At 40.4% G+C, this 26,024-nt stretch overlaps 1 protein-coding gene across 2 annotated transcripts; it reads left to right on the forward strand.

The window, feature by feature from the left end:
• The first annotated feature begins 178 nt into the window (after window positions 1-178).
• On the forward strand, window positions 179-25,847 carry SEC24A (SEC24 homolog A, COPII component). Of its 2 annotated transcripts, XR_012831246.1 has the most exons (24): window positions 179-251; window positions 5,825-6,346; window positions 8,658-8,825; window positions 10,522-10,599; window positions 10,920-11,086; window positions 11,697-11,869; window positions 12,916-13,018; window positions 13,838-13,964; window positions 14,603-14,712; window positions 15,098-15,210; window positions 15,911-16,029; window positions 16,673-16,728; window positions 17,049-17,255; window positions 17,586-17,706; window positions 18,300-18,458; window positions 18,982-19,155; window positions 19,563-19,673; window positions 20,061-20,236; window positions 21,674-21,811; window positions 22,482-22,586; window positions 22,727-22,819; window positions 23,399-23,502; window positions 23,909-24,279; window positions 24,433-25,847. XR_012831246.1 is itself a non-coding variant. In XM_075714945.1 (23 exons), exons 1-23 carry the CDS (start codon window positions 179-181, stop codon window positions 24,021-24,023), a joined length of 3,312 nt encoding a protein of 1,103 aa, XP_075571060.1. In that variant the 3' UTR covers window positions 24,024-24,413. The 2 variants fall into 2 exon arrangements, 1 of the variants encoding a protein (XP_075571060.1); XM_075714945.1 differs by lacking the exon at window positions 24,433-25,847 and having other exon boundaries at window positions 23,909-24,413.
• The last annotated feature ends 177 nt before the right edge of the window (window positions 25,848-26,024 follow it).

Genomic DNA, 26,024 nt, shown 5'->3' on the forward strand with positions numbered 1-26,024 from the left:
CTCCCGGAAGTGCCACGTGTACGCAGTGCGCCTGCGCGCGCCGCCCGGTAGTTCCGGTGCGGGGCCGGCCCTCCCCTCTTCCTCCTCCTCCTCCTCCTTCTCCTGCCCCCCCTGAGCTGGGCCGGGCGCCGCCAGACGGGCGGCACCGCCGAGCCGAGCCGAGCCGAGCTCCGCCGCCATGGCCCAGCCCTCCAGGCCCCACACCGGCTACCCCAGCCAGAACGGCGCCGGCCAGCAGCCCTACAGCAACGGTGAGCGCGGCGGCGGGCCGCCTCGGCGGCGGTGGAAGGCCGCGGGGCGCGGCCGCGGGGCCTCAGGCGAAGGCGGGGGGGAGCGGCTGCCGCCCCGCGGTGCTTCCCCCCCGGGCTACCCTGCGCCCGTTCTCCCCGGGGCGGCGGGGCAGGCCGCAGCGCAAGGGGCCGGGGCCGGCGGGGAGGAGCGGGGCCGGGGGCCGCGGGCGCTGCCGGTGCCTTAAGCTGCTCGACTTAGAGCCCGTAGGAGCGGGCGGGGTGCGCGGTGGCCCCGGGGACAGGTTTGCGTCCGGCTCTAGCAGCGTCCTCACCGCCTCCCGGACAGCCGGGGTGCCGAGGGGAAGAGCGGCAGATTTAGGGAAAAGACAAAAAAAAAAAAAATAGGGAGAAAAAGGGTGGGTAGCGGTGACGGACTGCTTCTGTCGCCCCCGCGGGAGCCTCACCCGGTGCGTGCGAGGACACCGGTGGCTGCGGACCGCCCCGCCGGGGCCTCCCCGGTTGGGAAACGAAGGCTGCGGGGGCATCGCCGTGCCCGGGAATGGCGGCGAGCTCGCCGGGGAAACCGCGGAATAAACCTTCGCTCCCATCTGTTTTCATGACAGGAGTGTCCCTGAGCGTGTTTCTTTTGCGTGTCTGGGCTCGTAGCTCGATCCAAGCGCCTTTCCGAGCGCCCGTGCCTGTGCTAACCGGGTGAAACGGGCGGCAGGAGCCGCGCTGGACGTGGCTTTAGCCCGCATCCCTGACGGCGACGGCGCCGAGGCAGCGGTCTGGGCCTCTGACCCTTTGGAACGCAGCTGTACATGTGGCACCCTGCTTATTGCTGCGGGGAGGGGACCTGGCCGAGCGCAGGCTGCACCGCCGCCGGACTTTTTTTTTTACTTATCATTCACGTAAAACTGATATTATCTTGTTCTGTGTGCTGCGACCTGGGAAAGTCTTGATGACTTGCTTCCCCTCAAAATATTTTTTTTTTAAACAAGATATTGAAGGTGAAACTGAATAACTCACTAGCTGGCCTTGTAAGCTAGGAAGAAAGAAATACAAGGCGAGCCTTGTCTCCGTATCTGTTTTCTTTGCAAGTGTGGAAATCTGTGCTGTTGGATTTCCTGATTTCACATATACAGATGGCATCCTCTGTACTCGGTTCCTTAATTATACACTTCTGTGTTTCAGTAGTTGTGCTGCATCGTAAGCAATTGAGTTACGATGAGATCGTTTGATTTTTCTGCTTTACGTGTAATTAAATGGTTTGACTTGTCTTCCCCCCTCCTCCTTCACAGCACGCTTATTACTTTTCCTCAAAGTCATCTGCAAAATGACATTTTACAAACAACTGTATAGTTGCTTATAGGGTCAAGAAAGTGGGAAGTGTATGAATAGTCTGAAGAGAGAGCCTCTATTCTGGAGAGCTTAGGGTCTAAGCAGAGACTGTAGAAAGAGAATGTCAGCTAATGGAGTAAGCGAGTGGGATGATTTACAGAGTGGGATGATTTACAGACTGGCATTGCTTTATGTCTGCTGATTTCCCTGTAGTTGGATTAAGCACAGGATGGAAGTTCTGGAGAGGCAGTCAGAGGAGGAGGAATTTTAGGCTACCCAGCTGTCAGGTGTATGAAAAATAAAGAACTGAAATTTAGAGTTACGCAAATACAAGGTAATAAAATTAAACAGTTGTTAGGGTATGTTAGAGAGAAGGTTTGGGTTGCTGGCCTTTTGAATAAGTTAGATTATTCAAGTGTGGACTGTTCTTAGCATTGTTTAAAATATATGTTGAGAAGGTGCTGTGATCCTTGATCTTTACAGTAAAAATAAAACTTTTTAAAAACAGTCTAGAGCGTACTGAGAGCACTGTTGTGATACTTGCAGTGGTCTATGAGGAAAGCAAGCTGTCAACAGAATGATAAATTGTTATATAGCTGTCAGCTCTTCCTCTCAACTTGTTGCTTGCTTTACTGTTTGCAGGTAACTCCCCGAGCTTGCGTGTCCAGCGAAGGCAGTAAATTGTCACAGCAGCACCATGTGCTGACTGGGAAGTTTTTAGCACGGAGCATCGGGTTGCTTAGCAACAACCTTCCTCTGCTTCATTTCTGTTTTCCTTCTAATAGGACCGGTACTCTCTGTTCATTTAACTGCAGGTTACTAATTTGCTTTCCAGGTAATAGATCTGAAGTTCAAACAAGAAGGAGAAACAATTCGTTTAGACCCATTTTGCTCTCCTCATGTGATATCTCAGCATGGCACTTTGAGGTCATGAGATGCTTTAGGAGCTGTTGGGTTTGGTCATCGCTCTGTGTGCTTGGAGACTGGCGGGTCAAAGTCAGCCGAAGCGGGCACTGGTGGTGACCGATCCCATGGCAGTGGGGTTGGGAGGCAGCTTTTTGGTGTGTTTATCCTTGTGTCTCCCTGGAGGTTGGAAAGGTTGCAGCTGGTGAAAGTGATGTACTAAATAACTGGAGTAGGTGATGCTGAAATTCTGTATGGCAGAAAATGTGACTTGAATCCTAGACTCCCGTGCTAATATTTTGACCGCTCATTTTATAAAACCGTCAGGCAGCCTTCATCTATATTCTGGTGCCATTCCTGATCTCTTAGAAATGTTGAATGACCTTGTGTTCCTGTAGAGGCATGTCTTTCGCTGTTAAGTAGGTGGCCTTTCTTGTATTACTAACTTATTTCTGCTCCGAGTGTCGGTGGCTTTGCTGCCGTGCAGGTGGTCCAGCTCTTCAGTCTACGCTGAATTCCTTGTTAGTTCCTGGCGTCATGGAACAGTGCAGGAAACCAGCAGCAGTGTTTGGGGAAAGCTGGAGAGCCTATATGCTCTCTGACAGGCCTTAGTAAAGAGGTCAGGTCAAGACAGGTACCTGGCAGCAGCAAAATAGCGAGTTCTGAGAAGTCTTGGTGGACTGTGAAGCCCTTTAGAAAGGGTTTGCACCCCTCAGTGCTGTCGCTTTGGTTTTGTTGGCAGCTTTACGCAGGCTTGTCTTGAAAACATGAACTGCGCGTAGGTTATTGAGACTTTTCGTTGTGCTTCTGACTTTAAAAATAAAAATTGGGAACATTGTGCTGTGGTGAATTTGATTTTTAAAGCAAAGTGCCATGGAAAATACCAGGTTGGTCAGTTTTGGGTCTCACCTCGCTTCCATTGCTTTATCCTCAAACTTATCCCTCCAGCAGGGAAAATGGTGTGTAGGAGAGCAAGCCAAGTACTCTGATTCCTGCCTGGGCTACAGAGGCATACTCAAAGGTGAATAATCAAGTTGTGAAATTAATTTGCCTTTGTTCTGTATTTTTCATGCAGCTTATAGTAATGTTGCTATATCAGTGTATGTGGTGATGCAGTCAGGAGGCCTGGCATCACGTAAGAATTAATCATTCTTAGAGTTAGCAAGTTTAATTTATGACGGATTTTGTAAATCTATTGTTAAAAGCCCATCCGATAGGCTGCAGGGTAATTTTTGAAGGTGAGTCATAATTGTTAGCATTTTCCTGTTTGCAAGCTTTTTGTTTAGACACCATTGCTTTTAGAGAATTATTACTTACTAAGATTTATGAGCAGCATTGTAAGGACAGTAGGGTATAACTGGATTTCCTAGCTGAATGATAAGTAGCACATTGAGATTAATGGGTGGAGAATAATATGGTACGTACTTGTTATGCACAAATAACAGAGGCAGTGAGGATGAAGTCACTGGCACTGTGGTACTGCCTTGGCTGTGTAGTTAGCGTGGATATGTGTGATACTCTGTGATGCAACAGCTGTCTGTGAACCGCAGCCGAAGGCTTTCTAGGCAACGAGGAGCTGAATAACCCATGTGGTATTTGTCCTAACTAAGTATTTCAATGTATACTGTGTTTAGCTTAATTTATTGCCAGAAATGCCCAAGTTCAAAGTTATTTTAACTTGGAAATGCGAACTTCCTCACCTTTTGAAATTTAACTAGAATGCTTCAATAGGAAACCTGCTGTCTTTGTTTTAATATGTGAAATGCTGTGATTTCGTTCTGGCAGCAGCTGTTTCTGGTACTTGTATGGTAAATATATATCCACTCTCCAAGCTAATCTCTCTGGCATGTTTTTGAAAATTTAAGTGGTTTCTGGTCTGGAAAATTAAGTGCTTTTGTTTATCTGGGTTCAAAAAAAATTGTCCAAATCTTAACTAAATCTGGAAATCTGGAAAATAGTACAGGGTTGCAAAGAATAGAATCTTAGCTCTAAACAATGAAGAGGATCTTCTCTGCTTTCAGATGTTTAATGGTGTACGTGGAATGTCCCCAGTATTCAACGTGTGTTTAGGGGGGTGTGGGGAGCCACAGTGCGACTGGCTGAAATAAATGATACAGCATTGGAAAGCGTGTTAGTAATTTCTAAGGAGTCGTGGCTGGCTGTGGCACGCATTATCTGGTGTATTGTGCTCAGAAGGATTTCACTTGAAAATTTATAGTCTCCCTTCAGAATGTCCATTTTGTGGCAACGGTTTGAACAACCTGTAGTAACTTTCTTGATGGAGCTCTTATCGCACTGGAAATCTCATGGTATTCTGTCTCTTTGTGTTCCAGTGTAAAGCAGAAATCTGATGATGCTGTTGCCAGCATTGTTTACTGTTTGGAGAGTTATTAACCTTATTAACCTTTTTTTCCTTTTTTTTTTTTTTTTTCTTCAAACGAGTGAAACTTAGTTCAGCTATACCAACCAACAAATACATAAAAAGCCAGGAGGCGTGGGGTTGCTACTCTACCCTTAATTGGTTTAGTGGTGGACTTGGTAGTGTAGGTTAATGGTTGGACTGGATGATCTAGGTCTTTTCCAACCTAAACGATTCTATGATTCTAAATGATTCTGTGATTCTAAAAAGCACCATTAACCTGTGAAGTTTTATTTTCCTGATTGGTGAATTATTTTATGATAAAGTTACCCTTCATTGCATGTTCGTGACCAGTTGACCACTCACATGAGCAGTATGTGTGTGAATAGTTCCCTTACTAAAATTAACTGCAGAAACTTTCATAGATTAACTCTGACACTTGAGAAATAGCATGGTGACCTATGCTGAAACTGGCTGTTCGTGTCTCTGCCGTAAGCCTAAAGTTTAAGTCGGTGTCAGTCGTCAAGTGGAACCGAGTTATTACGTAATGGATGCTTCCACTTTCGGTCTGCTCGCTTGTACTGCTGCCAGCTGTGTGGGAGAGCGCTGCGCTTTGGTCGGCTTGCTTTTGGGTGTTTCTGAAGACAGAAATAGTATTGTGTGTGAATTACAGGCTAGGAGGATGGATTGCGCTCAAGTGCTGGAATGCTTAGTGGTTGCGAGGCTACTGTAAAAAAAAAAAACAACCAACACCCCCCCCCCCTCCAAAACCCCAAAACCAAAGATCTAAGCGTTGATAGCAAAATACTACCAAATTCATGTCCCCTGCAGCAGTACTTCTGCCACTTACACCTGATTGTTTTAAAAAAAAAAATGGCTTGGAGGCTAATAAAATCCTAAGGAAAGAGATTCCCAGGAACATCTCTTTATTTTCAGAAGTGATACATGACACTGACTTTCTAAAGGGTTTATTGTGTCTTTTTTCTTCCAGGTCCTGTTCAAAATCAACTGATGCATTCATCAGATGGCCAGGGATATAGCCCTTCGGTTCCAGGATCATATTCGCATCAGACGCCGGCGAAGGTTCCTCCGCATCAGGCTGCTGGACAGTATAACTATAGTGGCTCTCAGAATGTTTCTCCACTAAATAATTACCAAGGACCCGGGCAGACTCTCAATAGACCACCAGTGGCACCTTTCTCCGGGTCACCAGTACAACAGACAGGTCCTGTTCCACAAGTGCTGCCGCCTGCGTTGCAAAACTCAGCTGCTATATCATCTGCTGGTAGCTTTCCTCCTGGAGCTAGCCCACCAGTGCTTTCAAACTGGCAGTACAGCCAGACTCCTGTGAGTCAGCCGGTTGGGTCTCAAACAAGCCATTTGGCTCACGTGACGGGGACAGGGTCAGCTCAGCCACCGTCGTCGTTATCAGGAAATACAAATCGTCCAGCAAGTTACCAATATGCTGCTTCTCCGGGGGGTCCTCCACTTCAGAACAGCTACATGAAGCCAGGTAACCAGAACTTTTTGATATTTTGCCAATGCACGTTTCTCAGCGTCCTTTTTTTAAAAAAAAAGAATATAGAATTTCCTCTGCAGCAGCATTTTTCTTGTGGAGCGAGGTTGTCAAAGCAGATACTTTGAGAAAATGCACATCACAAATACTGGGGTGGTTTCTTTGGATTAGAAATGGAAGTTCTGTGCACAGGTCAGGCATTTCAGCTGGCTGAAGCAGGTAACTCCGGAATGGTGTCTCGTTGTTTTGGGAAACTGTTTGTAGGTAATGCTGTTTCTGTGACCTTCACCGTTCCTTGGGGCGGCTGTTGGAGCATTGGCGTGCTTCGGAGAGGGGACTTTGGGACTTCACGGCTGAAAAATGTAGTCCTGTTCAGTGAGCGTGGTCTTTCACAGTTTAAAACTTGTTAGCCTTTCTCTTAATCACTTGATAAAGGTAGTTCTCGGAACGGCCTCGGTCAGGTTGATGCAAATAACTTGAGCACAGCCTGGAAAGAAAACTGAAAAGCATTCTGTGCCATTGAAATAGAGGCCAGTTGAATGGAAGGCTTCCTTCCTCCAAACTTGTGATTTTCACTATCTGATAATAATTGTCAGTCTTTAGAAAGTACTCTGAAAGCATGAGATGCAAAGAATTACCATTTCTGTGTCAGCTGCTTGCCTGCTGGTATATGCAGTGGCGAAAAGCTTTTCTAACACTAAATAGCTCTCTTGTATAACTTGTGATTATTATGGAAACAAAGTTAATACTCACGTTTCTCTTTGCCAAGCTGCTGTTTGTTGTTACAGAGGTTTTTCTAACCATCTTTCTGAGCATGCTAATAGGAGTTACATACGGAAATACTTTAAATGTTAAAGCAAGTTTTTTTTTTCTCGTGAAGTGCTTTTAGACTTATTAGAGATTTTTCTTGATGCTAGATTTTTGTTATATGCCTGACTAATTTTGTTGCGATATTCAAACTGTCTTAAGCTCAAAGAATTTATTAAACTGTTTCTGGCAGTTTTTTGGAATAAACAATTAGTACTTTGGAATTAGTGAGGAAAATGATGAGAAATTTTGGGAAGTGGCATATGAAATAAGAGTGAGCATCTGGAATAGGAGAATTCTTATATCCATTCGACGGTGAATCCTCTTGAGCAATTTCCCTGGTAGTTTTTGTACAACAACAATCACTTTTAAAATGAATTTAGCTCATTTTGCTGATCATGCTCATTCTTAGAACAAAGGTCTGCCAGCTCTCTGCCTGTGTTGCCAACTTTGGACAGCCTCTCAGACACAGAATCTCTTCCAAGCTCTGATTGCAGTGTTGCCTGCATATAGCAATTATTAATTAGCTTTGCAGTATCAAACTGCAAACTAAGTGAACAAACAGATAATCACTGGATGTGATTTTTTTTTTTTCCCTTCCCCTCCTCCCTTAAATGTGACCATACTGTGCAGGCTCATGAAGTTGCATATTTTGTGTGGTGGGGAATTTGTCAGTATACTTTTGTGTATGGCTTACAGGCTTCTGTGCCATGTTGAGACCTCGTGATACTGGGCAATTTGGCCTTATCTTTTGAAAGGCTAACTTTTATATTAAAATACATTGGTGTCTTCCTAGAGTTAAAGGGCAGTTATACTGGCCTCTGGAATAATAGGGAACAACGGGGTGGAAGTACTCTTAGGATTTGGCATTATTTGAAAGGAAGAAAAGCAGTTGGGTTTCTAAATGTCTTGGCTTGAGAAAGCCCTAAAATTTTACAATAGAAGCAATTAAAAACTTTCCTGTGACTTTTAACATGGAGGGTTAAACATTTCAGAGGAAAACACCTCACACTTGCACAGCAAGTTTATTCAAACTGCACATTGCTGATGCTTTCCCAAGTGAAATATTTTTCCAAGTAATTTTCGTAGCTATAGAATCTGTACATTGCTGTTTTGCATCAGATTATTGAAGTGGAAGATGCGCATCCTGTCAGAAGGAATCTGTTTAGACTCTTACTAGTTCATTATTCTCTGTCTAATATGGGGCTGTACTATAAAGTCCAGACTTCGTAGTTGAAGTTGGGATGCTTTCTGTACCTCTAGCAACAAAAAGCTGAAAGAGATCATGGATAATACCTACAGGAACCCAGTACGAGATGAGCATGACAGAAACAATCTGAAGTTGTGAAACCTTCTACGCGCATGTTAGGATTTGTGTATCTTATGCTGTTTATCATTTGAATAAGAGGAATAATTGGAGTTCAATGTGTATGTTTTTGTAACAAAACTTTTGTGACTTTTAGCTGGGTTAAACTCCTCCTAAAAATAACTCTCTTTACAGGATCTGCACCTCCACCAGTGACTCAGCCTTTAACTCCACTCCACCCTCCTGCAAGGCCACCTTTAGGACCTCCGCCGGTTGGTGGTCCACCTTTAATTAGGCCATCAACGCTGATAGCAGGACCACCTAATACACAGTCTCTGCTAAATTCAGCTGCAAATCGAGAAAGTAAGAAATAATTTGCTCTTTTTGTTGAACTTGAACATTACAACCTGCTCTAATATGCAACCTTTAAAGTCAAATACACTGTTCTATTAGACACTCAAATAGTAAAATTGATACTAATACAGCAAAATTTTATCTGAAAGGAGCAGGTAAGGACCTGGAAGGAAGGAAAATATTTCTTGTTGACAGTTGTTAATAAAAGAAAAATAATTAACACTTCAAAATAGATTTCTAAGTGCTATTTAACATGTCCATGTCTCCCATAGTTGCCATCTTTTTTTATTATTATTCTATATTTATTTTATTTTTATTTTAAAATGACATTGAAATTCCAATTTCTCTGCATCCTTGACTGCTGTGGAGGACATAATCTGTGTATAACTTTCTGTATGGTTTTATTCTGCAGGGAAAGCTAAAACGTGAGCCCTGCAATTCCTTGCCTGTTTACGTAGCTGTACCTTATTCTTCCCTTCTGTGTAAAATCACTGAAAAGCATACCTTGGATTTGTTCATTTTCTGAAGGTTGTTAGCAGAGGCTGCTAAGCGTCAGCTGTTGAAGACAGATATCTGACTTTCTCCTGTGGGCCCTGCACAAATACGCCATTGTTTAAGAACTCATCAGGGCTCTGTATCAAACAGACCTGCAGTTGTATTGCATTTAGTGCCCATGCTAGATGGGGCCATGTGGTAGCTGGCAGTTTTATTTTTACATACGTAGTTTGTTCTGTCAAAACTGTGGGTTCCTTGCATGTTCAGATTGACAAGTTTCTTGCATGTGGTAGCTGTGTGAGTACAAGAATAGTATATGCAGATTTAGCTTAGTTTTGAACATATGAAATGCATTAGCAACTGCTTTTACTTAGAAAGTCTTTTCTTCATAATGAAGAGAAACATTTCCAGGGCCCTGGAGAGACAGAAATGTTTAATCTGTGAAGTAGGTTCACCGCTGCATACTAGTGAGATTCAGTGTATAATGTAAGTTCTTTTCATTGGGTCATCTTTGAACATTTTAATGATAATAAAAAGTAAATTGAGTACCTCCTTCTCCTTAGCAATGCATAATTGGTTTTGTATATTTAGACACAGCTTACAAAAAGCGGTCCTTTGGCAGCGCTCTCTCAATGTCAAGGTTTTTCTTATCTCAGCTGGAATTTACATCTTGACTGGTATGTGACCGTATCAGAACTGTTGGTGTTTGGTGAACAGTACTGGACTAAGTGTGTAAGTGAAGGGAATTTGGTGTTTCCATGAATTATCAGTGGAAAAAGTTCTTCAAGGAATGCAGTACCTTAATTCCAAGGTACTTTGAAAACTGCAGCTGCTTACAGACACCTCCTCTGATGAGGAGGAAGTGTTCCCTGACACTTTGCTGCATATTAGCTTGGAAGTGATGGCGAATACCTAATCTAAAGTAATCTTAAAAGATCATTCAATGCGAAATGTAGCGACTTCTGTTTTCCTTGAAAAAAGATTGTGGGATTTTATGAGTGTCCTTTGTTGAGGTCATGTCAGCAGAGGAAGGGTGTGTGAGAGGCTAAGATGTGTATTTAATTCGGTTTTGCCCCGGGACAGAAACAAAGTAGGTGCAAACTATACTAATCTTCATATTCATCCAGCAAGTAGGATTTCTTCACAGTTACCTCATTACAACTTCTTAGTAACTTGTGAAAATTTTTACTGGGACTGTCTTTCTTAACAGGTGATGCTACATCTGCTGCCAGTGATGGGTCTGTGGTCCAAAACAGCTATGATGCAATAGAAGGTGGTGGCCTCATGGGTAAGGCTTTGGAATTAAAAATATTTACTATTACATAACTTTTTTTAAGAATCTGGGAAAGACAGAAGTTTAGGCATTTATGTACAAACATATACTCAGTTCAATGTCCATCCTGAAACTATGAAATTGGAAGCATTGACAATCAGCATGTCTTTGCCCTTAAGTATGGTAAAGCAGTTGAGCACTTTGCAAAATTGACAGTTGTCAGTTGTTCACACTTAGAAACTAAACAGTAAAGAGCCTTCCTGCTCTATTAATGCATTGAGCAAGCTGCAGTTCTTCAGCAGTTAATTTTAAGTATTTGTCTGCTCTGTCTCTAGCAACTCCACATCCTCCTCCTGCACCCCCGAATCTTAAGATGAATAGAAGTGTTGGGTATTCTTACCCTACCTTACCTCCAGGCTACCAAAATACTTCTCCACCCGGAGCACCAGGAATGCAAGCATCCGCTTTGCAATATCCGGATGGATCAAAACATTTCCACCAGGTACAGGTTGTTTGGGTTTTATCTCAGTACTACCCGTGGCGCGCGTGGGTAAGGAAAAGTGTCGATTGGTGCGTGCTGTGCATCTATGGGGTGCCGCCTCTGTGGTTCGCTGTTTGGTGCGCCGTTTGTTCAAGATGATAGATGTAGCCTGAAATGAATGCTTTTGCTGACGCCTTGGTACCAGTTTGGAAAAGCTGCGTGCCAGCTCTTTCTGAAGTGTTCTATCCTCGAATCTGTTCAGAATGTTTCTCTTAAACTTTCAGCTGCTTTTGGCATGTTTTTCTTCCTCAGATTGCTATTGTTAGCTGAAGTATTTGCTTTTTTTCCCTGAACTTTCAAAGCGAACTGACCAACGCTTTTGGCAGCCGAGCCTCTGTATTTCAAGAGCTTTTAGGCAAATGTATGCTAATTTTTACCTCTATTATGTTACATGCCTAAGTCCAAGTTTACGTAACAAGTAGTATTTCTAAATGTATCATCGTAATACAATGGCAGTTAATACACAAACAAAACAAAACAAATTGAAAGGGAAATATGTTTGCTTTTTAAATGAACTGTGGGTTTCATCCAAATAATTGGTGTTAATTTCTGTAATTCTATTTGACTCTAGCCTGCTCTGGGCAGTAATCACTTAACTGCATCTATGGGTGGCCTGAGTCTACAGCAAGAAGGACTAAGACCTGTGAATCTTCTTCAAGAAAGAAATATCCTTCCCACGACCCTCTTGAAGGCTCCTGTCCCAAACTTGCATGAAGACATCCAGAAGCTCAACTGTAATCCTGAGTAAGATTATCTATTTGCTATAATCCATCAAAATAAGTGAAGTATACTTTCCTACTTCTAAACATAACTCTTCACAAAATATTTCCATAATTTTGTGAGTAGAAAACATTGAGAACGGGCTTCACTGTGTTATGATAAAGGTGGCAAGTGGTTTAAACTTTGAAATGAGGAAAACTATCGGTGTACAAAGTACAAGGAAAAATACATTGCTTGCAAGGCAGCTATAGACAGGTATAATACAAAAACTTTACAATATAGTTGGCAATGAGTATGACTGAGAAAAGATAAAATAGGAGTTAACTCACTTGAGTGAGGTACACCAAAAAAATTGTGAACGCAGAAACATGAGTGACCTCTGTATTGAAAGTAACCATTTAAAACAATGGAGTAAATGGAATGCCAAGCAAGAGGCTGGCAGTTGGTTATTCAAGTAATCACTCTGGGGAGACCAACCCAACTGTGTATAACAGGTACTGCTGGTTTGCGACCCTTTTATGATAGATAAGGGAAATAACAGTGTCTTTGTGAAGTTGTTCATGCAAACAAGCTGGGCTGGATTTGCAAAAGTACTCCGCACATGTGCACTTTGGAAACCACTGAGTTCTGACGCCTCTAGAAATTACTGTGGGGTTGTTTATATTTTTGTGTAGTTTTAAGACAACTTTTTAAACTTTGCTGCTTCAGATTTGTATATAAGGCCACATCAAAATGGTATTGCAAAATAACACTTAGTATATAAAGATTTGGTGCAACTTTGAACATTGTTAAGCTTAACTTTGACTTGAGTGACTAAAATGACACAGAGTTCTGTATAAAATAACGTGTATAAAATGTGTATAAAATAACATAAGAACTCAAAGTACGTACTGTGGGTCAAGCTCAGACTAAACCAGAATGATTTGACAGAGTTGGAGAAGACCCTTTATCTGGAAATGGAAATTCACCATCACCAGCTCTAGAAAAATATAAAGGATGCTCTGTACTACTGAAATCATCATTTTTTTAATCTGAAAGCCTCTGAAAATAACCCTTTGTCCTCCATGTAGGTTGTTCCGCTGTACCCTGACTAACATTCCTCAAACTCAGGCCTTATTGAATAAAGCCAAACTTCCTTTGGGGCTCCTGCTTCATCCTTTCAAAGACTTATCGGTATGACAAATATTCAAAACATTAAATGCTGAAATATCAACAGTGCCTTTATTAAAGTCCAGAGCTGGACAGTGAATTATAAAAGAAGGTCAAGTACATTGGCTGATCTTGGCCCAGAAAAATTATCCTGGTAACTGACATTTCCCTGTTCCATACAGATCATTGTAATTTTTCTGAATTTTTTCTCCCTACCGGTTTTGAACCTTCAAGCCTCACTTCTTAGTCAAAAAAACCTCCCAAGCCTCAAAAAAAACAGAAGCTGAGAGGCAGCACAGCATTTGGACTGTGACAGAAGGCAAAACATCTAAATTCCAGTATTGCTTAGATAGCTTTATCTTGTCACATATCAGTTGTAGTTATTGAAATCCTATACCAAACCTAGCACTAATTCTAAACTTAATTAAGAATTAACAAAGTTAAAGGATGTCCTCAGATAGCCAGGAAACTTTGTGAATTTAGCAGTGCCTCTTTTAAACATTGTTATTTTTCACAATTGAAGTAATTTTTCAAAGATGTGGGGTTTCTTCTGATTTTTGATCTGTATTGGGTGTAGGACTTGGTCTTAAACCATCAGTGTAAAATTCAAGACTTTAGAGGCTTGAAAAGGGAACCTACGCAGTCAAATAGGTTAGAGCTCAGTTCTGACCGGCCGTCTTATTCAGGAGTTGGAGGAGTGCTGTGAGGATGCAAAAATACTTCTTCCTTCAACAAGTATGCTTTGTCTAGCTAACCAGGAAGCGCAGTGTAGATAATGCTGTTATCGTAGATGAATAGCTGTAGTGTGGTGATGCTTTAAAACAGGAAGCTTTTCTTTTCCAGCAATTGCCAGTGGTCACTTCAAGTACTATTGTGAGATGCCGCTCCTGCCGGACATACATTAACCCTTTTGTCAGCTTTCTAGACCAAAGGAGATGGAAATGCAATTTGTGCTATAGAGTGAATGATGGTAGGTTTTAAATGTGCTTACTGCTTTAAACTGTTAAGGTTAACCTTTCCCACCTTGGCCTTTGAGACTGTAATACTGATAGCCATATCAGTACTAGGGTTCATAGTCAGTCATGCTGGGGCTGTGAGACATGAGAAATGTTTCCTGTGGGCAAAGACAGTGGTGTCACCGATTATAGAATCATAGAATGGTTTGGGTTGGGAGGGACCTTAAAGATCACCTTGTTCCAACGCCCCTGCCATGGGCAGGGACACCTTCCACTAGACCAGGCTGCTCAAAGCTCCATCCAGCTTGGCCTTGAACGCTTCCAGGGATGGGGCCTCCACTGCCTCTCTGGGCAACCTGTACCAGCACCTCACCACCCTCAAAGCGAAGAGTTTCTTCCTTGCATCTCATCTAAATCTACTCTCTTTCAATTTAAAGCCATTACCCCTTGTCCTATCACTACATGCCCTTGTAAAAAGTCACAGTGACATGGTCTCCCAAGGTACCCTAGCAGGTGATAAAGCAGCTGCCCTGCCTAGCAAGTTCTCCAAGAAGCGCTGCCCGACAGGCACAAAAGAGTTGACGTATTTGTTTTAAAATGCAGCTCGGCTAATACTAGTGTGAAGTAATAATATATAAACTTATCTGCATAGTTCCTGAAGAATTCATGTATAATCCTGTGACAAGAGTTTATGGAGAACCTCATAAAAGACCTGAAGTCCAGAATGCTACTATTGAGTTTATGGCTCCATCTGAATACATGGTAAGGCTTTATTTACTTTTAGTTATTTGCTCCCTTTGTTTTATTTCCAGAGGGAACTCAGAAAAAGCCTTGTTATAAAACTCAGTAGAACAGTTGCTGCCTCAAGGAGTGTATCTGAGAACTCTTGGGAAGAACTGCAGATAGTTCTTCATTTCTAAACATTTACGATGTCAAAGGTTTTCTGTATTTAGAATATATAGGTGTTTGTAGGTCTTCTGGAAGAAAACTGTGGTTCTGGAGTTACCCAATAAGAGACAGATGCATTCAGAAGTTCTAGCTATCATCTGTGTGCTGTTTTAATAGAGTTTAAACTTGCAGTGGAATGAATAAACCCAACCTAATAAGTGTCATTTTGAAAATTAAAGGTAATCTTTTCTTTGCTCAGCTACGTCCACCTCAACCACCTGTGTACCTCTTTGTGTTTGATGTCTCTCATAATGCAATAGAGACAGGATACTTGAATACAGTCTGCCAGACCTTGTTAGACAATCTTGACTTGTAAGTACCTCTTTCTTAGACTCTCCTATTTCTGTTCCTCTTATGAAACTTGTGATAGACATCAACATGCCAGTATTTCCTGTCTAGAAGAGAAATTTCCTAGCGTTGGCTAGCAATGGCCAATGTTATATTAAAATGTAGCGTAAAGCTGTAGTCTTTTTCCCATCACAGCTGCACCGGTATAAAAGGTAATTTTGAGGCTTGTTTCTCAGTTTGGTTCTTTCCTATCTGCTTCACTAATCCCAAAAAGGAATGAACATCATGTTTATGATGTCTTTTGAACTGTATTTTTCAAATGCTGAAATTTAGATAAGTATTTGCTGAAAGGAATGCATACATCTAACAAACTTTTCATAAAATATATGCTGTTTGAACTTACATAAATGCTGCTTGGTATTTTGCAGCATTTGGTATTTTGTTTCTTCCTTTTCTTCCATTTGTTATTACCCTCTTAAAAAAATTATTGAGAGTTGCTAGGTGACTCTACTATGGGCTCCGTTTTGGGGGGGGGGGGGGGGGTTGGGTTTGGTTTTTTTTTTTTTCCCCCCCTCCAAAATGACAGTCAAGCTGTTGCAGTGTAGCTGCTAAGCTAACTACTTGGTAACAACCTTGGACAGATGCACTGGATGTTTAAAAAAAAAAAAAAAAGCCTGCAGAAATGAAATTTCATCTTGCTGAACACCATATGTCTCATTTTTAGGCTTCCTGGGAACACTAGAACAAAAATAGGCTTCATAACATTTGACCGCACAATCCATTTCTACAGTCTTCAGGAAGGTCTCTCTCAGCCTCAGATGCTTATAGTGTCAGATATTGAAGGTATGCAGAAATAAATTCTGTGATAGTATCTACTAATGACTGCCGGTTTTGACAGCCTTTTTAAAGAATGTATCTGGTGGGAGTTTCTAGATCAGATCATTGGTGTCTCTAGTAAAGGCTTTAGAAGTAGCATATGCCTGTGTTCATTTATGAAGCCCCAGATGTCTGAGCAGTGCTGTGGCTGTTCATGACTTAAAACATGAAGACGGCCTTCCTAACTTCTAGTTTAACTTGTACAATTATCTAGATTTCTCTTATGATCCCAAATACTGATGCTTGGTAAATTGCTATAGATTCTGTGGTGACTGATGCTTGGTGCTTGTTCTTCGGCCTTTAGTTTCAAGTCACCTTTCACTGTATGTTATAGGGCAGGGCAGAATGAACACTAGAAAATCTTCACAATGCATTTTTACGTAATAGTCTTGATTATCTTTCAACCCTGTCGATTGCTAGTCTAACGTGGCATTCTAGCCACAGGTATGCTTATGAGGGGAAAAAAAGAAATCCACTTAATTATGTTTGTATAGGTTTACACGCTGGTGCTGTATTCTTTTTTCAGTAGGTATAATGGTTGGCAAATACAATTGGGGGAAGCTTGATGTGTTTTTAAAAAAATAACTTAAATGCTTCTTTTTCCTTCCAGATGTATTTATACCAATGCCAGAAAACTTATTAGTAAATTTAAATGAAAATAAAGAGGTAAGAACTACCTTAAATAACTAGTGACATTCACATAGTTTGGAATATGCTTGATAATTTCTGGATTACTTAATGCACTTTAACACCTACAGTTTAAATGCCAAGTCTGAGGTGGAAAAAAGAGGTCTTTTAATTTATCTGTGTGACTAAACTTTTGCCAACCTGAAACAAGACAGTACTTGACTTTTGCTAGGGCTTTTTCTTTACTACCTCAATATTAGAAGTGTTAATACATGTTTATGTATATTTAGCAATCAGCTCTATAAAGAAGAAAACTCCGAAGACTCCTAGTCTTAATACTTTTGTTTTCTCAATTGTAGCTAATTCAGGATCTGTTGAAGACCTTGCCACAGATGTTTACCAAGTCCCTGGAAACTCAGAGTGCTCTGGGGCCTGCATTACAGGCTGCCTTTAAACTGATGTCCCCCACTGGAGGTCGAATCTCTGTCTTCCAGACACAGCTTCCATCTGTGGGAATGGGAGCACTGAAGTCACGGGAAGAGCCAAACCAAAGAGCAACCGCAAAGGTTAGACAAGCAAAAAGGTTGAGAGAACTGACTACCCTGTTCTGTACGTGTAGGTGGTTCTGGAGTTGCCTGTTCTAGGCTAATTTAATGGTTCTTTTGTTGAGCTAACCTTCCTTTGTTAAAGTAGCAGAAAGAACAAAGAAGAAAAAACCCCAAACAAAAAACCCAAGCACTATAAACACAGATTAATATCTGTTTGTTTTTTTTTTTTTAAGATACCGCTGTAATCAGTGATGAAGAGTCAGTTGTTAGTGTCCCTGCAAACAGGCAATAAATGTGTTAATCTTTTTGAATTTGCTTGTATTTTGTAATACTCCATTGTATTAACAGGACATACATCTGACACCATCGACTGATTTTTACAAGAAGTTAGCCTTGGATTGCTCAGGGCAACAGGTTGCGGTGGATTTATTTCTTCTTAGTGGACAATATTCTGACTTGGCTTCTCTAGGTAAGTCATATTAAGCTGTTTTGGGGTGTGTAACTCTTGTACTTTTGGCAAATACATAGAATCTACATTAAAATTTAGTATATGAACCTAATTTGAATGAATCTAGTGTGTCAAATGCAAATTCATCCTTGATGAGCAGTGGCAGTGAATAGAATGTAATCTTTCAGTCTTTCCTGATTTAACCTAGCTGTTTTCATATTCTCCCTTAGTGAGTCAGTATTCTTGTGATCCTGGTATAAGTGGCTGAAATACTTGCCTTCTTTTATGCCTTTTAACTTAGCTATCAGTGTAAACATCTTTAAAGTAAGCTTCATTAGCATTTTACTTATTTTTTTTTCTCCATTTAACCAAACTTTCAAGTGACAAAGTACTGTAATTTCAGGCCAATGGAAAATAATTTCACACCTGAAACTACATACATACTTGAACATACAGTTGTGTTACATCTATGTCTCTGTATGCAGGTCTATAACTGTGTAACAGAGCTATTTGCAGGTGTGAACAGTTTAATAATTAAAGGGAATATTGCATTCATCTGGTATATTTAAAGACCACAGCAGCAACTCTACCAATGTATGTTGTTTTTCTTTCAGGTTGTATATCAAGGTATTCTGCAGGTAGTGTCTATTACTACCAGTCTTACCATCATAAACACAACCCTGTCCAGGTGGAGAAATTGCAAAAGGAACTGAAACGATATTTAACTAGAAAGATTGGGTTTGAGGCTGTCATGAGGATAAGATGCACCAAAGGTTTGAACACCATTTTTTGGATTTGGTGGGGGGGCGGAGGGGAAGTGTGCGTTTGCTGTTATTTGGGAATGTGTTGATTGGTATTTTGGCTGTTATGTAAGCTTAACTGGTTAAAAGACAAAGATTAGAAAAGTAAAATTCAGTAGCAGGAATCAGACCATTTATTGAAGACTGTATTTGCAGTATCTTCACTGGCATCTGAGTTCCATTTTACAATGGTTAAAACTGGGAATTTTGTTGGACTGCTATTTCAACAAGGGACTGTTTTTTATAGTCTAGAGACTTGCTACTACTCTGCATTGATTTGACTTCCAAATTCCTGCTTTCTGCTACGCTTTGTGGATTCTATGGATTAGTTGTCTGTTTGGGATATTTACCTTTCCTGAAGATACTTTATTTCATTGAAAAGGATCTTAACATTCTGATACAGAGACATCTTAACAGTGATGGCAGGTATATAAATGGTATCTGTACTTCACGACTATGAAAATAAAATTGATTCAATACAATGCTTATCTTGTAGGTCTTTCCATTCATACTTTCCATGGAAACTTCTTCGTACGATCTACAGACTTGTTGTCATTACCCAATGTAAACCCAGATGCGGGATATGCTGTGCAAATGTCAGTAGAGGAGAGTCTTACTGATATGCAAGTTGTTTCTTTTCAGTCAGCTCTCCTGTACACATCCAGCAAAGGTAAGATATACAGGTAGTGTTAGCTGCATTAACAGCACAGCATTCAGACAAGTCTTTTTGTGTCCATTTATCAGCCGCAATTCAGTTGTGTTGTTACACAAACTATTTTATGTAATATCAAGATCACAGCTGTGATGTCTTACTGGGTGTTGTGGATGTTATTGCTTCTTCCAGACCAAGATGTTTCTTGGGAAACTTAGTTCTGGTCTGAAAACAGGTAGACTTAACCCAGAAACTGAAAACTAACTGTTTTTAAAAGCTACTGGAAATGTCCTGATTTGCCATTTGTATGATAAATTAGATTAAATCTTAAATCTTTTTTTGCTATTGAGTAAACAGTGGCATTTCTTGTATTGTTTCATAAAACAAAAGTTATGTTTGGAGACTATAATTTTCTTTCCTTCCAGGTGAAAGACGAATTCGTGTCCACACTATGTGCTTACCTGTGGTAACAACACTGAGTGATGTCTACCTAGGGGCAGATGTGCAAGCCATCACTGGGCTGTTAGCCAATATGGGTAAGCATGATACGAGCATGTTTGGGTAGGTATGGATGATATCCCTAAAGCTCTGAGCAGTAATGCTCTGGGAAGTAACATCAGAAGAAAAGATTCTCTCTTTCCAAGAACGCTTTCTAAGTTGCAAACCGAAGAGGTGGGGGTTTTTTGATGCTTGGCTTAGGGAAAGTATCAGCATAGTTGTATGCAGTCACCTGGACTTAGTCTTAGTTTGGTGCATCGTCATGGGCCCCTGGCTTTTTTCGGAATCACTTGTCTTGACTGTGTAGTAAAAGCTCATTAAGATGCATGGAAGTACTTGTTAAAATGAGAAAAGTTAACCTATGTGACTGTATTTCTACCAAGGGAGGAAAAGCCTCTTATTTGAGCTTTGTACTCTCTTTTTAGCTGTGGACCGATCAGTTTCTGCTACCTTGAGCGATGCTCGGGATGCCTTGGTCAACGCAGTGATAGATTCTTTATCTGCTTACCGTTCATCAGTCCTAAGCGTTCAACAGCCCGGTCTCATAGCCCCCTACTCACTACGGCTCTTTCCGCTTTATGTACTGGCGCTCTTAAAACAGGTAAGAGTTAAAAGGAAGCCGTGCAAGAGGATGATTGTCTGTTTGGCACGTCAGCCTGAAGTAAAAGGACATTTCTTTGATGTACAAAATAGCATCTATTTTCTCTTTCAGTATTTTTGTAGGACTCAAAACAGAGAAGTTGCTTAATTTAGATAATTTAATAAAACCAGCCTTCCTGCAATTTGCCATTAGGCTACTGAGATATTTTACAGATTTGAGAACGGTCCTTCTTGCACAGATAAAGCTCTCTCAAGACAACAATTCCATTTTTCTGCACCCCAGAATTTGATGACCTGAAAGGTCAATGTAGAACAAAGCCTATTTAAATTGTTTCTCAGGCCTGAGTCGATAACATATGATTTTACAGGTTGTGAATGTGTGTTTTTATCTTGGGAGTCTGTTACGTTATGAAAAATGGAGGGATTTGGAGGATTTTATGGAGCAAATGTATCAGGGTAATAATGGACAGGCTTTCTGCTCTTGCCTGTGGAGGAGAGCCACAGGGGATAGCGATGATGTTTAAAGAATGTCACTAAGGAGAATGATCTAGTTGAGAAGTTGGAGTTTAGAAGTGTGTATAAAAACAAAAGTGTAAGCAGTATAAGCGAGGGAATAGGAAAATATTAAAGACAGTGACTAGTCTGGAGAATGTGGAAGGGTACTGGTAGAGTGTTTTTTTCAAGAATCTGATTTTTGTGCATTTCTGGAAATGTAGATCTGCACAGCAGTCCAGTGTGGGTTAAGAGAGCTACCTGGCTGGCTGTTCTTGCAAAAGGTGTAAAGCATTTCACAATATTTGCTCAATGTACTTTTTTTGATTGGATTTCCCAGAACTTACACTAGAAGTCATTTTAAGTGTTGGACAAGCTGCCTTCCTGTTCTAGAGAGAATTTGCTGATTCATACCTCTTGATAAGGAATTAACCAGCATGTTCCTACTAGTCCCAGTCAAGTGGGAGGAGCAAACCCTTGTTTCAGTTACAGCTGGGGTTTTTTTGTCCCAACAAGCCAGGACTATATGTTTACTGTAAAAATCACCTAAGATTGATTGTTGGAGCCAATTGTAAACCGCTCCAATATTTGTTCTTTTAAATTCCATCAAGTTGCATTTTTGAGGTATATGTTAGAAGAGATGTATTTCAAGATGCTTTCTTCTCGGCTGCAGTGCTCACTAGAAAGCATTGATAGTGCTCAAGGTCACGGCAAGTTCTAGAACTCAGAAATAGGAATAAGGACAAATGTATGATTTGTGTGTGAAGCACTGAAGAGAACTATGGAGAAGTAAAATAGCAGTGGTAAAGAACCATATTTTGGGAAAATACTTATGGCTTAACTCTAAGACTTTTAAGTAAGTTAGAAATGGGCAATAGATGGTGTGCTAAATTCTCCTTATCTCACTTTGCTTTCGTGGTCAAATTAAATGCCTGATTGTTTGCAGAAAGCATTTCAAACTGGGACGAACGCACGCTTAGATGAACGCATTTTTACCATGTGTCAAGTGAAAAACCAGCCCCTTGTTTACCTCATGCTTATGACACATCCCAGTCTGTACAGAGTTGATAATCTCACAGATGAGGTGAGTATTTGCATGGCTACGTGGTCTGTTTGTCTGGTCCCAAAGACTTGTATGATGTGAAAATATTTTTGTGTTAAAAATCTCACACGTTTTCCAGCTGCATAGCTAAAATTTACTGTTTCGTATTTTCCCATTTGTTGCATTTATGCATTTGTTATTTGGGATTGGATTGATGACTTATGCAGACAAGCTCTGCTCTGGCTAAGGACAGATGGGGAAGGTTTTGACTAACATTTCACTTTTTGCCTTGTGTCATTATCTTGCACTATAAATCACATGTACGTAAAGACAGTATAACATATGTTTTAAAATTTTGTCCCTCTGTAGCTTTCTTTAAAATGTCAAAGTAGTTCTGTGAACAGCGAGAGAACATTTATGGAAGAGCCTGAATAATTTTAGAAATCGCATCTTTTATACATAACAAATCTGATATTCCAGTTCTAGAACTAATTAACTAAGATTAAGTTGATGAAGTACGCCCTAAATAAAACATTAAGAGATTTATTAGTAGATCATGCACTTGAAGTACGACTTGAATTAAACTGAGGAAAAGGGTCCAGCTTCAGTATGCAGTGTAATACATCCTATTCTTATTTAACCTTCTATTCTCGCGCCTCTTTCAGTGCATCAAGATGTGAACCGCTGTTTTTCGTTTTGCTTTTTCCTTTAGGGAGCTCTTAACATAAATGATAGAACTATACCTCAGCCACCCATTCTCCAGCTGTCAGTGGAGAAGTTGAGTAGGGATGGTGCTTACCTTATGGACGCTGGCTCTGTAAGTTGTGCGGTGGTGGTGATTTTAAAAAGTACCCAAATTTACTGGACGGGTTCTTTCCGAGAACTCAAAATGTGTAGGAGACTGCTGAGGTGTTGTTTTACGTTGAATTAATGTTGTTATTGCTGGGTATCTTTCAGGTACTGTTTCTGTGGATTGGGAAGAACTGTGGGCAGAGCTTTATCAGCCAAGTCCTTGGAGTTCCAAATTATGGCTCGATACCGCAGAATATGGTACATGCTTGCTTTGCTGTACACCAGTCGTACAGTGCCACCAGAATATTATTTTCATGAGAACTAAAATACCGCTGTTCAAATATTAGCCCTCTAGTTATAAATCTATACTATAAAAATACACTATAAATCCACAATCAGGGGAAGAAAGAATTTCTGTTACCTCTCTTGGAGTTTCTCCAGGCTAAAACTTTATAGATCTTCCCATGAAAGCACAGTAAGAAGAGTCTGGCAGTGATTTAAGTTTCTCAGAACTGTGGGAGCAGACTGAGAATACTTGGGAGTAATAAGGACAGTGCGTTAGTGGGAAATCCTTTGGTTTCTGCAGTAAAACGGGTATTGATCACAGCTCAGCCGTCACTATTCTGACAGCCGACTGCTCATACCAGTTTAGTGCATTTGACTGTTTCAAGCCCTTTCAGAGGAGACTAGACTAAAACTATACATCACAAAACATATCTGTCTGGGTTTCCTTTATACCTGATTAGGATAGAGTTGGGCTATTTTAAGTGTTCCTTTTACTGTTGTTTTTTTCTGAAAAATACCATGTGTGTATTAATGATACCCTTTCCCTCTTAGACACATCTCCCAGAACTTGAAACTGCAGAATCCATCAGAACAATAGCTTTCATTTCTTGGCTGAGAGAACAGAGACCTTTCTTTCCTATACTATATATAATAAAGTAAGTGGTTTTTAACAGTCTTTCTGCTTTTTTTAGGGCCCTCTTAACAATAAATATTTGGATAGCATATACGGAACTTTCTTAACAGAATTTTTAACAATGGTGCATGCTGTGCCTAACAGATTTGACAACAGATAGGACTTGTTATGAGTTGCCTCCAGTTGGAATTTCCACAGACTAAAAAAGACCAAATGTCACAGAACAGTCTTTAGTTAATGGTGGATAAATGAAGTAAATGCTGATAAGTGCATTTTGTTGGGATGAATCACAAAGGCTATTTGAGATCCTCTTTTATATGTCCTTAAGCTGTTGACTTGCCACTTGACCTGTAAGTTTATTAATGCATTACACTGTAGATCTTGACGAATATTTGTTTCACTCAAACACTGATATTTTCATTTTTAAGGGACGACAGTCCACTGAAATCAAGTTTTCTGCAAAATATGATTGAAGACCGAACAGAATCAGCCTTATCATACTATGAATTCCTCCTTCATATACAGCAGCAAGTGAATAAATGAAACACTAGCCTTTGGCGCACTTCTTTAAGGAAAGATTTTGCAGTAAAGAACGATTGTGCTTGTAATACCTTCATTAAATCTGTGGCCTGAGGCAGTTGATGAGAAGTTCTCACTGTGATTTCAACAAACTAAAGCAAATAAAGGACCACATCTGAGAATCAAATGTGCAACTACATAATATTGTACCTTAAAAAAAAAAATCAAACTATTGGAACTGGTTGAGCACCTTTAATTTGCTGCAAATCATGTTTTTACTGTAAGTAGTTGCAGCATGAAGTACATTTACAAAGGCAATACTGAAAAGGTGAAATACATTTTGTAAAATAAAGAGTTCTTTGTTCAAAATGTATATTTCTGTAACTCTCTGCATTTTTTTTTTTTTTTTTTTTTTTTTTTTTGTTGCTGCTAGATATAAAACCTCACAATACTGATCATGATTTGCAGGGAAATTCTTTCTAAGTGCATCCAGTGATTACAGACAGAGCATCTCAATGTTCAACTTAATGCTTAAAGTAGCAATGAAACAACTGTTCATTGTGAAATGAACAAATACTTTATGAAGCGTAGAATCCAGTGCTTGGATTGGATTATGGCTAATAGGACTAAAGGTAAGCTTAACCCCGACAAGATGGCTGAATTTGTTAAAGCTTTTAAAAAGTTGGTATTCTAATTAAAAAATAGACTGGGGAGGAGCGGGCCCTAAGTGAGACACATTTTAAAAAGGCAGTGGCTGAGTCAGCAGCAAAAGTAGCCTCAGGTAGATGGCCAGCTTTGGTTTTCTTCAGTAAAAGGAATAGTTTTAAACTCAGTTTGTGAGTGGTGTGGGAGGGGAAGGGCAAGAAAAGTTATCTTGGATTTTTTTGTTTATGTTTAGTAGACTTTTGGCTCTTGTTTACATTAACTGAATGTTAGGCCCCTAAAATCTAGTGTGTTTCTGAAGCGAGTTTGTATGATGGCACTTCAGACCTAATGTTTCGAGACAACATTGAATATTCTGATGTTAAAATTGGAAAAGAAATTATTTTTCCAAAGACAAAAATAGTATATTGCATTTGAAGAGTCGTTTATGGTTTGAGACGCGCTTGAAGTTTTAATTTTTTTTTTTTACTGCAGCTGTGTAATAAGCCTAGGTCCAAAGCCAGTGTGCACCAAATAAAAGCTTTAAATAACTCTCAGATCCCTGCCAGAGCTACAGATGGAAGTTGACATTGGACTTGAAGTGCAAATTTATATAGACAAATATTTAAATCATTTTATAAAAGTGTATTGATAATTGTTCTGTTTTGGAGATTAAGCTATCACGTAAAGAGTGTTTAAGTTACTGTATCCCTTTGCCCGTGGAAATGTTTCATATGGAAAAATCTTGGTTTGCTTTTTTGTTTAATAGTGGTAAACTTAAAGGTCTTGCAAAACCTGCTTCCTGCGGCAAGTAACTTGAACAGCTAAAACACTTGTAAGTGGTCAAACGTACTGTGATTAGGCTAGGTAACTTGCATTTTGTGACAAATGTCAAAGGCCACCGTAGGGTAATCGTTTGCTGTCATTTCAGGCTGTAGCTGTACGTGATTGTCAGGAGTTGCCTTACTTCAGGGGAGGAGTTTCTTTGGGGAAATTGTTCTTGTCGCTTGAGCACAAGAAGCTAAAGTTCAGAACAATGTCTAAAATAGCATGAAAAGACTATTATAGAACCAATTTAAGCTTCCCTGTCTGCTGTCGCCATAGCAAACAGGAGTATATTTACTTGAACAGCTTTTCAGAGAATTGCACAGTTTCTAGTCATAGTGAAGAGATTTTTTTTAGGTTTTGACAGTCTGATTTTTTTGGGGGGGGGGTGGGGGAAAGGGGTCTCTTCATTTAAATCATAAATGGAAGCTATGCACTTGCATAGGTTATGACTTAAAACTCGTGTTTTGGGTATATTATCACTCAGATGTTGAAAATCATCCCTGCATCTAACAGTCCACCCAAAGTCTGTTTCTTACTATGACTGTATTTTGCTAC

The sequence above is a fragment of the Pelecanus crispus genome, chromosome 8 (assembly GCF_030463565.1).
Source record: "Pelecanus crispus isolate bPelCri1 chromosome 8, bPelCri1.pri, whole genome shotgun sequence".
Lineage (NCBI taxonomy): Eukaryota > Metazoa > Chordata > Aves > Pelecaniformes > Pelecanidae > Pelecanus > Pelecanus crispus.